This window comes from Schistocerca nitens, chromosome 1 (genome assembly GCF_023898315.1).
Source record: "Schistocerca nitens isolate TAMUIC-IGC-003100 chromosome 1, iqSchNite1.1, whole genome shotgun sequence".
In the NCBI taxonomy this organism is placed as follows: domain Eukaryota; kingdom Metazoa; phylum Arthropoda; class Insecta; order Orthoptera; family Acrididae; genus Schistocerca; species Schistocerca nitens.
In genome coordinates, this window is record NC_064614.1 from 456180231 (window position 1) to 456199120 (window position 18890).

The 18890-nt window shown below is 39.2% G+C and overlaps 1 protein-coding gene across 6 annotated transcripts in view; it reads right to left on the bottom strand.

The window, feature by feature from the left end:
* The window catches only part of LOC126251706 (CAP-Gly domain-containing linker protein 1), a 571456-nt gene that overhangs the window by 107345 nt on the left and 445221 nt on the right, over positions 1-18890 (bottom strand). For 3 of the 6 annotated variants that reach the window (XM_049952309.1, XM_049952303.1, XM_049952327.1), the window contains 4 exons: positions 14204-14272; positions 9129-9206; positions 6265-6417; positions 5301-5558 (listed from right to left, as the gene is read on the bottom strand). In XM_049952309.1, the coding sequence (XP_049808266.1) occupies positions 5301-5558; positions 6265-6417; positions 9129-9206; positions 14204-14272 (558 nt within the window). The remainder of the gene's footprint in view (positions 1-5300; positions 5559-6264; positions 6418-9128; positions 9207-14203; positions 14273-18890) is intronic. The other 3 variants (XM_049952318.1, XM_049952343.1, XM_049952334.1) reach the window with 2 other exon arrangements.

Sequence of the window (18890 nt, forward strand, 5' to 3'; positions counted from 1 at the left end):
AGCACAGATTTTGAAAACATTTGCATTTTTCTCACACGAGGTACTGAAAGCTTTGGTTCAAGGCAATCAGGTAGATGCTGTATTTCTTGATTTCTGAAAAGCATTTGACTCAGTACCACACATATGCTTATTGACAAAAGTACGATTACATGGGGTATAGAGTGAAATTTGTGACTGGATTGGGGACTTCTGGTAGGGAGGATGCAGCATGTTATCTTGGACGGAGAGACTTGGTCAAATGTAGAAGTAACTTCGGGTATGCCCCAGGGGAGTGTGCTGGGACACTTGCTGTTCATGTTGTATATTAATGACCCTGTAGACAAAATTAATAAAATCAGGCTTTTTGCAGATGACACAGTTATCTATAATGAGGTACTATCTGAAAGAATCTGCATAAATATTCAGTCAGATTTCGATAAGGTTTCAAAGTATTGCAGATATGGAAACCTTACTTTAAATGTTCAGAAATGTACAACTTTGCACTTCACAGAATGAAGAAATGTAGTATCCTATGACTATAATATCAATGAGTCACTGTTGGAATCGACCAACTCATACAGATACCTGGGTGTAACACTTTGTAGGGATATGAAATGGAATGATTACATAGGCTCAGTCATGGATAAAGTAGGTAGGATACTTTGGTTTATTGGTAGACTACTGGGGAAGTGCAGTCAATCTACAAATGAAAGTGCTTATAAATCACTCATGCAACTGGTTCTAGAATACTGCTCAAATGTGTGGGACCCACACCAGGTAGGACTAACAGGGGATATTGAATGCATACAGAGAAGAGCAGCACGGATGGTCACAGGTTTGTTTAACCCATGGGATAGCGTCACAAAGATACCAAAGGAACTGAACTGGAAGTCTCCTGAAGATAGACATAAACTATCTCGACTCTACGCATACACTACAACCCCCTGCGTAATGCTTACATATATATCGTGAGGATAAGATTAGAATAATTACAGCACACACAGATGCATTCACACAAATTGTTCTTCCCATCCTCTATAAGTGAATGGAACAGAAAGAAACCCCAATAACTGGTACAATGGGACGTATGCTCTGCCATGCAGCTCACAGTGGTTTGCAGAGAATGGATGTAGATGTAGATGTGCAGAGCAAGGTGCATTCAGCTGCAAGGACTTTTGCTACTGAAATTAAGACCAACAATGACACAGAGTAATTTAACACAACTGACAGAAAAATTAAGTACCCTTTTTTTACCAAAGGGACAGAATAACATAGTGAGACAGTGGCACATTATTTAATACTCTCTCAGTACCACTCAGTACTATTATTTGCCATATTATATCATTCTGTGGTTGTTCTGAAGGTATGATAGTACATGTGCAGTTGCTGAATTTCTTATCAGAATCATGCCTAATGTTTGCAAAGCACATAACTGCATGCACAGAAGCAATAAAACTATGAATATTTCCTATTTGAAGTGAGTACTGTTTTACTCACAATCAGTGGTTACAGTTCTTTTTTGAAAGCTACTGACACTGTTGAGAGATGATGTACAGAAAGTGTTAGTACACTATACGAAGAGGTAATATTGTTTCTGGTTGTAACTGTTAAGCACTAACAGTTATCATTTCATAATTTCCTTGTGCATTGTCACACACCATGCCTCTTTCTTGACTTCCAAAAATATGACAAAGGGCTGTTCACTTTGCTTCACTCTGGTCGTGATTGCCTCTCTGTGCTATTCTATTCTGTCTCTCTTTCCAACTGGTTAGCATATGAGCTTGCACAACAGCCTTGAGTAAAATTAATTGTTTGCTAATGAGTGACAAGATCAAAGAATTTAAATTTTCTATTACAGTCATCATTATCACCATCATCATCATCATATTAGTCTGGATAACCAGTTACGCCTTACTGTAGCTGTTTCATCTATCATAAATGTAAACAAAAATTATGTACAGATAATAAATGAAATCTGAAAAACCAGGACATAAAAAATTAAATTATTAGCAGAGAAAGTTTTGCAATATACTACTGTATTTCACAAAACAAAATCTTTAAACTCAGAATCTTGCAGAAAAAAGCACTGGATAAGCCAACAGAAAGAGTAACTTTAGCTGTATAGAGCAGCACACTGATTCAAACACATAATGAGAGTAGTGGTGGTGGTGGTAGTGGTTCAGTTTTAAGAATATACTGGTTGGTTATAATTAAACTGATGGTGCTCCAAGTGCTGCAGTGTGGGCTGTACACATCTCAGGATGCTAAAATGTCATAGGTATGTCCATTAGTCAGTGCACTCACGGATATGCTGAAAAAAATAATAGTTTTACTTTCTGCCACCAAGTGAAAATGTGATGTAAGCTGTGAGAAAGTGATGTGAGTGCACGAAAAGGGAAGGAAAGATAAAAAACATGATAATGGTGATTCTGGCATATTTATGTCATTGCATGCTACCCTTCAGATTAGTAACAGTCCAGATACACATGTTCATATATTCCCATATCAGAAGTCACATGGATTTAGGTCAGGGGATCTGGAAGGCCACACATCTTCAAATTGCCCAGAGATGATGCAATCGTTATCCGAGGTTTCTTGATGCAAATCTTTCACCTGACACGTGATGTGTGGTGTCAGCATGTCTTGCATTAAAACAGTACTGTGGACACAGTTGTGTTCTTGCGAAGCTGGAATCATGTGTTGCACAAAGAGGCCCTTATAACATGCAGATGTCACTGTACGCCTAACAGGCCCAACAGGTGTCATCTCCTTGAAGAAAAATGGACTGAGAATGATGGAGCTTGTGAAACCACAACACTCACTCAGTAACATAAATCTGAGTGCAGTGGATGTTCCTGCTCAACATATGGTGGAACAGAACCCAATATGTGACAGTCCTGCACATTCAAGGCACCGTGCAGAGTAAAATGTGCCTCATCCATCCAAAGAATATTCCCCAGCCACATGTCATTCACTTCGATGTATGCCAAAGAAAGAAGCAATGTAGCTTATCTTGGGGTTTCATTTGGTGCTCATTCTGAATCTTAGAGGGATCCCAGAGTAAAATGTGCCACAAGATTTTTTAAACTATTGACCGGGGGATAGAGAATTTCCATGACAAAGTTCAAGCACTGGCTGCAGAATTTGAGGCAGGTGCTGCACGGCTTGGTGTAGCTACAGCAACTTCATCAACAACTGCTATGGGAATGAGCCACCTCCCTTTCCCTCCTGGGCCATCTCCCTCTCCCAGCCGTGCCACGCAATACAATTGTTTCTTCAAATTTCTTGATTAATTCTTTAGCCCATTTATTGACATGGAGCCTCTTTGCAGCTGTATGGTCAGTGGTATTCCCAAACAGTGTATAGTCTTTCTTCTCAACAGACATTGAATTTTGTATGGAAAACTTCAACCTTCTTAACTTTTTACAGAAACAGTCACTTCACAAAAGAAATCAACAAGCATCACCAAGTGACATCAAAACAGGGAACATTTCACATTCTGACTGCTTACAATGTCGTAGTTTCACCAGGTGGCAGAAAGTGGGACTACTATTTTTTCCAGTATACTTTGTGAGCACACCAATTAATAACATATTTGCAATGTTGCAGCATCCTGCCCACACTGCAGCACTCGTAACACCGTCATTTAATTATAACCACCTGGTACAAGATAATGCCATTGGTCACATTTAAGTATGTTTCCTGGAATATAACAAATATCTTTTTCAGGTTATCAATAACTGATGTCTTAAATTTTTCCTTTAATAATATTAATATTTTTAAGTTTCAAACTTACCTAATACACAATCTAGCATGACAGCACACTAAAGGATAAAGTTAAGCTGCTTCCTCTTGCAGTTGATCTGCTGTGTCTCATAATTTCCTACAATTTGTTGTAAAAATAAGGTAAAGGGTGTACAACTTTGCTTCTGCCGTTTGCTGATAGGTGGTGACAACGGTAAGTAGCGGTCAAAAGAAACAGATCGTAGAAGTCAGGCAGTTAGCTTGGACCTGGGTCAACATAACCGCATTCAAACATTAGTCAATTTGTGTCTGCATCATAAAGTTGTCCTTGATTGAAAATGTCATTTGTGAGAGGTGTTACTGTTTTGTTTCAATATGAAGAAAACAGCAGCCGAGTCTCATTGAATGCTCTCAAGTACGTGTGGTAATGACGCTATAAGTGAAAGAGCGTATCGTGAGTGGTTTCAAGGCTTCAAGAACGGTGATTTTAACGTTGCAGACCAGCATAGCATGGAAGAGAGAATGTTTTCGAAGATGCAGAATTGGAGACATTGCTGAGCGAAGACTCACGTCAAACTCAAGAAGAATTGGCACGCTTAGTGGGGGTGACACAGCAAGCCATTTCAAAATGTCTCAAGGCTATGGGCACGATTCAAAAAGAAGGAACTTGAGTCCCATGTGAGCTGAAACCAAGAGACATTGGACAGTGTTTATGTGTTTGTGAACAATTGCTTCAAAATGCAAAAACGGAAGGGATTTCTGCATCGCCTTGTGACAGGGGATGAAAAATGGGTTCATTACGATAACTTTAAATGCAAAAAATCATGGGGATATCCCGGCCATGCTTCCATGTCGATGGCTAAACTGAATAATTCATGGCTCCAAGATCATTCTCTGCATTTGAGGTGTTAAAACCAAGTGAAACAATCAGAGGTGCTCATTATCAAATTCAATTAATGCATTTGAGCAGACCATTAAAAGACAAATGGCCGCAATACAGCAGGAGGCATGATAAAGTGATTTTGCAGCATGACAACGCTCAACCCCACGTTGCAAAACAGGTGAAAACGTACTTGGAAACATTAAAATGGGAAGTCCTACCCAACCAGCCGTATTCTCCAGACATTGCTCCCTCTGACTTTTGCCTGTTTAGATCAATGGCGCATGGCCTGGCTGACCAACACTTCTGATCTCATGAAGAAGTCACAAATTGTATCGATTTGTGGATTGCTTCAAAAGATGAACAATTTTTTCGACATGGGATTCATACACTGCCCAAAAGATGGGAGAAAGTAGAGGCCAGCAATGGAAAATACTTTGAATGATACATGTGCAACTAATTTGTTTCATTAAAGCCTCAAATGTTGGGGAAATAATGGCACAAGCAAAGTTGTACATCTTGTAATTCACAAGCAAGTTTTAGTATCACTGTTTTGTATGGTTGCTCTTTGAATATAATAAGAGAAGAGAAAAAATAACAAAAGAACATCAGAGTTTTGTGAAAAGGTTTTGCTAAACTTTTCATACAAATAAAAATTCAAGAAAAACATTTGGAACTCTGATGGCATTAAGCCTACCTGAAGCCGGCACTGGTGGTGGTTTTCGAAGGTTAAGATCTTTGACAGAGGAAGTAGGTGATAGTGATGCAGTAGACCGCCGAGGTGATGTTAATGCAGGTGATGAGCCTCCGTTAGTTACTCCTGGTGTCTTATCCCCTCTCTCCTCATCTACTTCCAGCAAGGGTTCACGGGTCAGTCGAGTCAACCGTGAGAACACACCTCGTTTGTTCTCACATTGGAAGTAACGGACACCAGCTACAGAACCATCATTCTTTCCTGTGCATATAAAATGTGTCTGTAATTAAGTTCTGTAATAAGACACAAAATTTGCATTTTACCATATGACAGATCTCATTTGCTTTCCCTTTTGTAACAGTTTCTACATGAAATTTTATATTATGGAACTTACATGCTGATAACAATGACAATGAATGTAAAAAGCACACATTGTCAGTAATTATTAATTATGGATATTAAGTAGTTCAATTAGAAGAAGAAAAAGTCGCTCAAAATGATACATTGGCAATTCAGTCATAATTCACATGTGGCATTGTCTCCTCTTCAACTTTGGAAAACTAAAATATTGCTCCACATTGTCACTTTATTTCAAATTCGTTTATAAAGATAAACATACCAGTCAAAGTCATAAAAGTGAAGGATGTCATTTATGTATATAAAATATTGTTTTAAAGGAAATTATGTGTGAAGAAGTTTCCAGTACACAGAATCGATACAGAACTCAGTTCTCAGAATGCGAGGATATATGCAGTCTGGTGAAATGCCATCAAAACTCTAAACAAAAACTCTGTGATGTATCAGTTACTAATGTAGCTTAAAGAACATTATAAAAGGTTCACATTTAAAATAAATAATTAATTAATTTAAAAAAGCTCTTCAAAGGTATTACTGTGTTCCATTCTTTACATTAATTGGTGCAGAATAAACATACAAGTGAGATAGTGTTAAAAATTTTATAACTTACCAACTGGTTCATCGAGAACAATTCCTGCCCATTCTCCAGGAGCAAACTGTGTTTCACCGATATATGCAATCTGTCCAGGTTTTGTTCCACCAACCCATATCCGATCACCAATAATGAAACTGTCAGTGTCTTCAGTCAGTACGATGCTAGCATCTTTAATTCAATGCAAGGAAATAAAAAATTACATTTTAAAAAAGTCACTTCTCATATAAATAAATATTAAAGATCAAAATTCACTGTTCAACTGAAATTTTATGGCCATTGTACAATGTCTGTCAGAAGAGTTAAAGAATGTCTTTCAAGCACACACTTCAAGAAACCTGACGGATCAATAAAGATTTATGACACAGACTGACATTGGTCTTTATATTATCAGTACATTACTAATATACTCATATTATATTTTCCTAAAACCTAAATTTTTCTACCTACTACCATCACTAATATGATATACAGGGTGTCCCAGCTATCTTGTCCACCCAAAATATCTCTGGAACAATAACAGCTATTGGAATACGACTTTCACCGGTATCAATGTAGGGCTGGGGCCCATGAATGTATATATTTGGAAACATTCTGAAACGAAAGCATATGTGTTTTTAACATAAATTTATGTTTTTTTAAATGGACCTCCTATATGTTTTCTTCAATAATCCATAGCATGACAAAGCACATACACAATGGTGTTGATTGCATCGCAATATTCCCATTACATCCCGAGATATTAAGACACGAAGTTGACGCTTGAAACACCCGACATGCGCTGCTAGCGCACGTCCTGAGGCTCAGGCGTGAACCCCATACTGCCCGTAATCGCGATGTGATTGACATGCTTAATCACACTTCCATACTTATCAAGAGGTCCGAAACGAATAATACGGTCAGCTGCGCGATTACGAGCAGCATGGGGTTCACGCCTGAGCCTCAGGACGTGGCGCTAGCAGCACATGTCGGGTGTTTCAAGCGTCAACTTCGCGTCTCAATATCTCGGGATGTAATGGGAATATTGCGATGCAATCAATGCCATTGTGTATGTGCTTTGTTATGCTATGGATTGCTGAAGAAAAAAATATGGGAGGTCCATTTAAAAAAACATAAGTTTGTGTTAAAAAACACATATGCTTTCGTTTTAGAATGTTTCCAAATACATACATTCATGGGCGCCAGCCCTACATTGATACCGGTGTAAGTCGTTTTCCAATAGCTGTTATTGTTTCAGAGATATTTTTGGTGGACAAGATAGCTGGGACACCCTGTATAATACAGATCACAAAAAAGGGGGAAAAAGAGGAAAAAACACATTGTGATAGAAAAGTTTTATAAAATCCAGTAATTACTTCTTAAAAACCTTAAAGCATGTAAAATCTGATATTCAATATTACTATAAATGTGGACTGAAATCCAGAAATTGCTTCTAAAGAGCCTAAAGCACATAATATGTCAGACAGGATTCAACAACCAACAAATAGAAGTAAGAATTTATATCTTTCCCGTCATCAGATTTAAACCCTAACTTTCTTCTGTTAATTGAATTTCAAATAAACATACAAATCTGCAGTTCAAATTTATGGCAATGTGATAATCATAGATTAGAGGTGGCTTTTTCTTCTAGACAAGTCATAGTCATACCAGTAAGTGAATAGTGGTATCATTGTTATATTCTAAAGTAGCAATTTCTGAAAACAGTCTGTATTTGTGATTATATCCTGTATTAAACCACAATGTTCTTTGCAATTGTTTTAAATCTTGGTAAATTCCACAAATGCTGCAAGACAATATTTTATAAATTCTAAACACAAATTTCACTCCAAGATTATTTTCCAATAACTACAGGTAAACTTCATTTTACCTTGTTTACTGGATACCACAGGAACAACCAAGACTGGTTTTTGTATCGGAAAATTATGAAAGTTTTACACTATGGATGTCTTGGTGAAAATAGTTAGTAGCCAAATGCCCCCAATGAGCATTGAAAAAATGTGCTTTTTGTTTGGTTGGTTGATTTGACTGCATAAAAGTAACATCTGGGCTGTAGCTGTACAACACTGTAACATTAATTCAGTGTTGTATGTTTCGGACTCAGATTGAACTAAGCAAAGAGACTAGGATGACTTTTATGTTTCTGAGCAAAACATTATGTAATACAGTTTATTTTCGTGCATGGAAATGTTTCACTTGGATATTTTTGTAACACTTCTAAATGTAGGTTGGTTCAAATGGCTCTGAGCACTATGGGACTCAACTGCTGAGGTCATTAGTCCCCTAGAACTTAGAACTAGTTAAACCTAACTAACCTAAGGACATCACAAACATCCATGCCCGAGGCAGGATTCGAACCTGCGACCGTAGCGGTCTTGCGGTTCCAGACTGCAGCGCCTTTAACCGCACGGCCACTTCGGCCGGCTCTAAATGTAGGAAATGAGAAAGCAGTATCCCACTATTTAGGGACCACCTCAGATTTCACTACTGTGATAAGATCTGAAACCGGGTTTATTTAGCTTCTTGAAACCAAATGAGAAGCTGTGTAAGCAAAATATGCAGAAAATTTGACATGAAAGCTGCTGAAGTGGTATCAAATGGAAATGCTGGGACACACATGACATTCATAACAAGGAAAAAGTAAAACTACTGAATATTTTTTCTATATTATTTCCTTGTACCTAGGCAGCAAATTTAAAATTCTTTATATTATTAAGAGAGACTAATTATTATCTGATTTGCAGCTGTGTCACTGGTATAAAATATATGACTGCCAACTTCTGTATTATTTGTATTACAACATGACATGTAAGACCTATTTTATGAGTCAGTACTTGACCCCACTAGTAATTAATGATAAAAGCATACATTACAAAAATACATACCTGATGAACGTCTGATGCCTGCTTCACTGAGCCTGCGCACATCAATATGATACTCCGCAGAGGAAGAGACTGGTGCGTCTAGCAAGTAACATGCAACACAACTGATAACAAAGCACAAGCAGAAACATAGCCCAGAAGGTAACCAGATAAAGGCAGAGGCATGCTGAGTCCCAACATAGACAATACAATGATCAAAAGCTTTTACTAAGTGAAATATATTTGCTTACACACAGGTCAAAACACTGTAACAAATAACAAACAAATAGCAGAAGAAAAATGATACTTGAGCACACTGCTCTTTGTGAAGTATCACATGCAACTTCTGGAATAACATTTAATCCCACATTATAGTATTTCATTCAGTTCTCATTCACAACTGAACTCTTTTGGGTGTTTCTCTTCAAATAATGTAGCATTCACTGCTTTGAGATTATAGATATTCAATAATAATAAATGAGAACGCATGCAATCCATAACGTATGTAGAACAGTCTACTGGAAACAACTTCAAAGATAAATGTTTGCTTATCATTTCACACATATATTATTAAACAATAAACTATGAACATATAGGCATGAACTGGAAGAAGGTAGAACCAATAACAACCTACAGATGTAGTTGCAAGCACTATTTTCAATTTCATCCTTAGCTATCATATTCAGTGAGATGTGTTGATCTAGAATCAGTGTAAACATGATTAAACAACACATAAAGTGAGAAAAGGTAAAGCAATTAGAAATTATATGAATGATAAAGGAATGGGTACAGAGATGAACAGAGGACAGGCCCACTGCTCAATGAACTCTTTTCAGTGTCACACTTCACACTTAGTACTCCCATCCATTTGTAACCCCCAAGATCACAGGTGAGAATAACATACTGTAAGCAGTAACCCAAATATAGGTCATGCCATGTACAGAGAGAATTACAGTGAAGTGTAATAAAGTATTAAGGATTATCAGGCACATACTTCTCAACTAAAAGACAGGACTCCTTTTCGAATATGAAAATAAGATGTGCAACTTTGTTGAAAACTGAAATATTCTTGTGTGCAAAAGAATAGCACAATATCAGAAAATTGCATCAGCTGATGACAAAATGAAGTGATAACAAAATGAAATAAATATTATGAAAGCTATTTCCTCTGTCCCATTAAGAAATTTGTTGATGATGACTGGGAGTACAAAAGTTTAAAACTTTTGAATATCAGAGCCAAAATGCCAAGCAAAGCATTGATAGTATGTATTATCTCAATGTTTCAGTAACTGAAAGACACAGAGATGTTGAGATGTTACTAAATGTTGCACCACAGAAATTTTAAAATTCCACATTATATACATGAGAATGGAAAAATCCTAAACAGGGGGGGGGGGGGGGGGGGGGGGATCAGTAACGTCTCAAGTAGATAGAATTTTATATGTCTTAGGAGATATGAGGTTTTGTTAACTAAGAACATGTGCAGAGAGCAGAACAAGTCAAAATCACAATGCCTCATGGACAAATGGATGCATGGATAAATGAGTTCAGTAGCTGGTAAGTTGATATCATTTCTTTTCACAGATAGCACAGGGAATATGGAAATAAATCACACTTGCAAGTACCATTACACCTAATTTATAAGATACTGCACTACACGCATACTAGCACTTAGATCACAAGCAACAGCAAGACATTCATGACACTAAAATTGTGAAATAAATCACAACATTGCAGAAAATAAAGTGCAAGCAACAACATTACCAAAAAGCCCATACACTCACAAGAAAGTACACAGTCCTTAAGATCTCCTTACTCTGTGTTCCCATATCCATTGTCAACCACTTATTACAGTCTCACTTTTGACACACGCAACAGGCACACACATGCTGGCACTGTATTCTATGGCTCATACTGGTGAAGCTCTCAAAGCTAAAGTTCTATTTCCTATACAAATTGCTTCAAACCCTTACTCGTGAAATTGCATGCTACTTACGTTTGCCAGAAGAGTTATAACAGTAATGTAATACTCAAAACAAAAAAGTCTATTCATAAAAGGTGCAATTCAGAGAGTGAAGTACTAATGTACAAGTTGTATGCAAATGTACTGCCTGACAAAAAATGTGAAGCACATGGTCGGATGTCAATGTAATTTTGTATACATACACAACATTGTTGAATATCTAAGTGATTAGAGTGACAGATACAATGGCAACCAGAGTGCTTTAGTATTGTTCGTGTTTAGTGCTGGTACCAGGCTTGAAAGGGGTGTGACAGCATCAGATGTTGAGTGATCACTGTGAAGGTCACAGGAAAAGTCATTTACTCTTGAGATAGTGTTAACAGAACCTCACAGAGTTTGAAAAGGACCTATTTTTATAATATAATAATATTGATTACAGTGGCAACCTGAGTTGAAGTCCTGTTGTTTCAATGTTTTGGAGACACACGTCTGTGTTACTCTTGACGTCAACGTCTGGGGAGCCATCAAGTATGACTTCAGTTTCCAGGTGATAGCAATTGAGGGAACTCTGACAGCACAAATGCATGTCATGGGCAAACTGCATCCTCACATGTTACCTCTCATGTGTTAGTATTGTGGTGAATGCTTGTTCGCATATGCCACATGTCTCTATGAACTGCCTGTGTGCTGCTGAGTTATTTTAATGCCCTGCAAGGTCCCCTGATCTGTCTCCAATACAAAATGTACAGACCTGCTCAGACATAAACTCTCTCCCACAGTCCGTATCCAGGGTATCGAGGAACAGTTACAACGGTTGTGAACCAGCTTGCCTCAGAAGAGGATACAGTGGCTTTATGACACACTTCCCAACAGTGCAAGCATCCAGACCAGAGGGTGTGTAACATCATACTGATAAATGGGCTCATACTGTCAAATTCTTTGTAAATCTGATTCGATATTGTTATCACTGAAATAATATCACATACCCTCTCAACCCATGAAGTTCCTCCATTTACTCCTCCCCTTCTGGATGCTTCACTTTTCTGTCAGGCAGTGTAATTATTATAGACCCCACAGTGGCTTGTATATTACTTTGCAAATGGGCAAAAATTACAGGACATAAGTGGAGAAGGAATTTCCATATACCAATATGAATCATCTCTGGTACCCATATTGGCTACTTCCAAATCACAAATACACTCCTGGAAATTGAAATAAGAACACCGTGAATGCATTGTCCCAGGAAGAGAAAACTTTATTGACACATTCCTGGGGTCAGATACATCACATGATCACACTGACAGAACCACAGGCACATAGACACAGGCAACAGAGCATGCACAATGTCGGCACTAGTACAGTGTATATCCACCTTTCGCAGCAATGCAGGCTGCTATTCTCCCATGGAGACGATCGTAGAGATGCTGGATGTAGTCCTGTGGAACGGCTTGCCATGCCATTTCCACCTGGCGCCTCAGTTGGACCAGCGTTCGTGCTGGACGTGCAGACCGCGTGAGACGACGCTTCATCCAGTCCCAAACATGCTCAATGGGGGACAGATCCGGAGATCTTGCTGGCCAGGGTAGTTGACTTACACCTTCTAGAGCACGTTGGGTGGCACGGGATACATGCGGATGTGCATTGTCCTGTTGGAACAGCAAGTTCCCTTGCCGGTCTAGGAATGGTAGAACGATGGGATCGATGACGGTTTGGATGTACCGTGCACTATTCAGTGTCCCCTCGACGATCACCAGTGGTGTACGGCCAGTGTAGGAGATCGCTCCCCACACCATGATGCCGGGTGTTGGCCCTGTGTGCCTCGGTCGTATGCAGTCCTGATTGTGGCGCTCACCTGCACGGCGCCAAACACGCATACGACCATCATTGGCACCAAGGCAGAAGCGACTCTCATCGCTGAAGACGACACATCTCCATTCGTCCCTCCATTCACGCCTGTCGCGACACCACTGGAGGCGGGCTGCACGATGTTGGGGCGTGAGCGGAAGACGGCCTAACGGTGTGCGGGACCGTAGCCCAGCTTCATGGAGACGGTTGCGAAAGGTCCTCGCCGACACCCCAGGAGCAACAGTGTCCCTAATTTGCTGGGAAGTGGCGGTGCGGTCCCCTACGGCACTGCGTAGGATCCTACGGTCTTCGCGTGCATCCGTGCGTCGCTGCGGTCCGGTCCCAGGTCGACGGGCACGTGCACCTTCCGCTAACCACTGGCGACAACATCGATGTACTGTGGAGACCTCACGCACCACGTGTTGAGCAATTCGGCGGTACGTCCACCCGGCCTCCCGCATGCCCACTATACGCCCTCGCTCAAAGTCCGTCAACTGCACATACGGTTCACGTCCACGCTGTCGCGGCATGCTACCAGTGTTAAAGACTGTGATGGAGCTCCATATGCCACGGCAAACTGGCTGACACTGACGGCGGCGGTGCACAAATGCTGCGCAGCTAGCGCCATTCGACGGCCAACACCGCGGTTCCTGGTGTGTCCGCTGTGCCGTGCGTGTGATCATTGCTTGTACAGCCCTCTCGCAGTGTCCGGAGAAAGTATGGTGGGTCTGACACACCGGTGTCAATGTGTTCTTTTTTCCATTTCCAGGAGTGTATTTTATAAATAAATATTATTAAATACCTTTTTAATGGACAGCATGCCAGCCTTAACTTTTAATACTAGGCATTTCAGATCCATCTTTATCAGGCATTAAGAGTCATTCAGTTTTCCACACTGAGCAAGGTAGAGTAGTGGATAAGATATTGGGCTCTTATTCTGCTTCAAGTGTTCTGTGGTTTGTCCAAAGCACTAGGACGGTTCCTTTGATACATGCACGGTCAATTTAAATCCCCACCATTGCAGAATCTGAACTTGTGTTCTACCTCTAATGACTATTGTGGTAAACTGTTATGTTCATTTCCTTTTATAATTTTCTCCAAAGATTGCCAAGTACAGTCATTAATGATTTGCAACTTATGTAATGCACAGAGGTCTGGCTTTGCATGAATGTTGTTCACGTGTGAATACTCTACAATTTTTATTTATTTATTTGGTAGATGTAAAATGTAGATATGTAGTGTGGAGAGAAAGAAATGATGGGAAAATATTGACCTATGTAGACATACATACCAGTCAGTCTCTTCCTTGGTACGTCATCACTGACTTTTCTTGGCTGCGCAGAAGGGTCCGAACTGCCATCTGGAGACAAGCAATAGCCATGCAACATTCCAAGCAAGTAACAGGGAATCTCACACAAAAACTTATTTTCAAAAAGCACTCAGCATTCAAAATTGGTTAAAGTAAATAAGGAACACTGTAACACTTTACACACAAAACATTAGAAATAACAAGGATTAAAAGCCTCAGTTTGTGACTTTCAAGCTACAGCTTTCAACATGAGAGCTGCAAAAATTTTCAACAGTTTGTTTTCATAATGTAACTGATCTCAAAAGAATAACATCTTGTACTTCAATTATTCTATGAAACTGTTGTCTGGAAGGAATATTTGCTATGTTATAGGATTCCACATCTTACCTAAAGTCTGTAAAATTAGTTGAAATCATGTTAATTTTCTTCTCTTTAAATCATTTCAAAATATGTTGACACTCTTAAGAAATCTTTAATGTCTTCAAAAGAAGAAAATAAAACATTTGCTTACACTAGCTCTCTATAAAGAAATTTAAGACAGACAACCATCACGAAAATTTCATTATTTTCACTAAAAAGCTATATTTATGGTGTTTATAATTTGTAACAGTAGTGTGACTGTGTTGCTGTTTCCAGTAATAAACCTTATAATCATAGTATAGACATGGTTCTCAAAATGCCTATTTTCGATAACATAGCAAAACAGCAATATAACAATATTATGAGAAAGAAAGTTGCCACTCACCACATAGCGGAGGTGCTGAGTTGCAGATAGGCACAACAAAAAGATTTTCACACTTAAAACTTTTGGCCAGTGGCCTTTGTCAACAGTTCAGTTGCCTGAGACTGCAGTTGTGTGTGTGAGTTGCATTTGCATGAGTGTGTGTGCGCGTATATGTGTATTGACAAAGGCCACTGGACGAAAGCTTTAAGTGAGAAAATCTTTTTGTTGTGCCTATCTGCGACTCAGCATCTCTGCTATATAGTGAGTGGCAACTTTCCTTCTCATAATATTGTTACATTCCATCCCGGATTTTTTTATTGTTTGATTTTTGCAAAACAGCAGTATGTTTTGTCTGAACAGGTAACTAACAAAAATGAAAAGGGTGATTAACAACTTTGTGATTCTACATGTGGGAAATATTTCAAAACACTGAAATCACCCAACAATGTTACAGGGCAAATAATTTATATTATTAGTGGTTTCATTTGAGAACAATAGTTTCACTTTGAAGCCCTAGTCTGTGGTTAAATTATTCTCCACTACACCTTTTTCCCTAGCAGTATTGGTGCAGTAATATCTACAGGATACCCTCCATAAGAGAGCTGTTGCCACAGAGGGTTTGTGTCGTGCCATGAGGTATGCTTGCATTGCTCACATGGTAAAAGCATTATTTATGGCATTTGAAGATTGGGGTTCATGTCTTTTTCTCACAATCCCTATGGAGGCAATATGTAGGGGTTTGTAATATATCCCTAGAATCATCATTTAAATCCGGTTCTTGGAACTTTATTAGTAAGTTTCTTGTGATAGTTTCTGTCTGTCTTCAAGAGTCTGCCAGTTCAGTTCTTCCACCATCTCTATGACACTCTCCTGCAGATGAAACAAACCTGTGACCATTCGCACTGCCCTTCTCCATATACATTCAAAATCTCTTGCCAGTCCCATTCCGTAAGAGTCCCACACACTTCAGTAATATTCTAGGATGAGTTACAAAAGTGGTTTGGGAGCATTCTCCTTTGTAGACTTAGTGCATTTCCCTAGTATCCTACCAATTAACCAAACTCTGCTATCTGCTCTACCCACGAATGAGCCTATGTGCTTGTTCCATTTCATGTCCCTACCAAGTGTTACACTCAGGTATTTGTGCGAGTTAACAGGTTCCAACTGTGACTCACTGACATTATATTCATAGGATACTATGTATTTTGTTGATGAGAATTATCATTCAATTCGACACAAGTTTTTCACAGAAACCTGTTATTTAGTGCTGGAGACATTCCTTCAAACACTATTTGATATCCAAGCACAGCCTCATAGTGACTATTGAAGACGTGTAACATTTTGATGGAACAAAATTACATTTTATTAATTGCAGATCATCCATTTATAACATGTTCTTTATGTAGCCACTAATTTGTAGCAACTGGTAAAACTGTAGATTTGTGGTAAGGATTCAGTTATTATTGTTCTTCATAGTGGCTACACATGGGTTAAAACAGACCGTCCTTTATTAAAATTTGTGCAGTTATTATTTACATATTTAATCATATTCCTGCTGCAAGTCAAATAGTGGGGAATAAGAGGGCAGCCATACATATATCTCACAGAGAACATGTCACGAGCTAGTGAAGAGCAGTTAACAAGCACTACATCAACACCTTCCAGAGGGAACCTTGGGCTGATTTCAGTTCCCTTTACCCCCTCACTCAGAGCTGTAAGAATTTTTCAAGTTCCTCCACCCCATATTTTTTTAATGCACGTAAAATTGTTTCACTAAGGATTTGTGTTCCTAAACAGTAATTTATACAAGATAAACAGATGAAATGAGATTTTATTAAAAATCGTAATATGGTGAGATTAATACAAATGACGTATTTCCACACAGGCTTATTGTTTGTAAATACAGTTAATGCCAGTAAGAAAAGTAGCATATACAAATCAACTGTGTGTTTAAACACCTGAGTGAAACAGAACTCATAGCATCATTTTGTGAATCCAATGCCAATTCCAAACTGACATTCTGTACAATGACACATGTATGGCAGTAACTCCAACACTATTTTCCTCCATTTGAATCCACGGCAAGGCCAGGTATGTATTTTGAATCTCAAAGCTGGTGGGCAGTCTTGAGTTACAACCCAAGTTCTTCCAGCTCATGGTCTGCGTTACTATTATACTGCCTATGATCTTTCAGTAGGTCAAGAAGCGCTCACCTCCTCCCCTCTACCACTGCTCTCCCGCGAAGCTACGAAGGTCGCAAAAGCGGATCTTAAAAGGTGAACGTGAATGACTCATGATGACAAATCCGAATTGTTCAGTCGAAAAGGTCGTGAACACAAACAGTGTGTAGCATCTCAGACTGCGTCTTCCTCGAGGAATGTCCTCAGAAAGCTGTATTTTTTATTACATGTGTCTGTTCTCAGTGACGTGTTTAGAGGTAGGACAATTTGACTACCGGCCGCCGTGACCGTTCTAGGCGCTTCAGTCCGGAACCGCGCTGCTGCTAAGGTCGCAGGTTCGAATCCTGCCTCGGGCATGGATGTGTGTGATATCCTTAGGTTAGTTAGGTTTAAGTAGTTCTAAGTTTAGGGGACTGATGCACTCAGATGTTAAGTCCCATAGTGCTTAGAGCCATTTGAACCATTTGAACAATTTGACTAAGGACATTGAGTTTTTTTAACTTCCGGTTTTAAAGAAGATAGCTTAAAAAGACGGGTTAAATGTTTATTTCCTTATTCATAGTAGCAGTTGATGGACGCCACGATTGTGGTGTAGTATTGATAATTCTAGAAGAAGTGGCAATCCACAATTATTTCGTTTCTGAAATATTTACTTGCTCAATAGCTATCTTTTAAACTCCACCAATTTCATCATCAATGAAAGTAAAATACAGCCTAAGGAACTTGCAGACCATCTCGAAAATCAAAGAAACTAGATTTTTTCCTGTGGCTTTCGGACGCTGCTACGCATGAGATGTGTGTATATCAATAGTTTTTCATGTAAGGTACCTCAGTACGTCTGTTTTGCAAGACAGTGAATTGAATTTCAGCAACGAGTCGCGTGTTGTTTACGGTGTAGTAGTAATTTTCCCTATCGGACAGTAAAGCTGCCGACACTGGTGGACAAATATTTCAAGGGAATAGAAAACATGACTACTGTTCTTTGCTAGGCCTACATCTATATCTACATTCATACTTCACAAACGACCAAACGATACATTGCAGAAAGTTGTAGTGTTGTCTTCCATGTAAGTATTTAGAACCTGTCTATTGCTTAATTACCCTGAACTTCAAAAAGGAACTACGTATTTTGATGTCAACTACTAGCGTTTGATTTTTTTGTAACTGTTGTTATTTATTTGGTAAAAGCTCACTGCTTACTGTGCCATGTTTATCAACGAGCGTTGGTCTCAAAATAGGAGTCCTGCATTGTTATCCCGCACAAGGGGTTCCACTGCCTTCGATCTACTTGTTAATCAAGCATCAAATCTGTTTCTTCTATTGTGGTGGTGGTGGTTAGTGTTTAACGTCCCGTCGACAACGAGGTCATTAGAGACGGAGCGCAAGCTCGGGTTAGGGAAGGATTGGGAAGGAAATCGGCCGTGCCCTTTCAAAGGAACCATCCCGGCATTTGCCTGAAACGATTTAGGGAAATCACGGAAAACCTAAATCAGGATGGCTGGAGACGGGATTGAACCGTCGTCCTCCCGAATGCGAGTCCAGTGTGCTAACCACTGCGCCACCTCGCTCGGTGTTTCTTCTATTGTCTTAGGCTTACAATCCGTCTGGCAGGAGGACATGTACTCTTTCTTCGTGTTTTGGTTGTGCCCGGCGAGCATTTTTAAATTTCGCAAAATGTCCAGCATTTTATAGTACAGTATATAAATTTAAAACTATATTTAAAATGTGTAAACTGATTTTTGTTAGTTTTACTGAATTTATATAA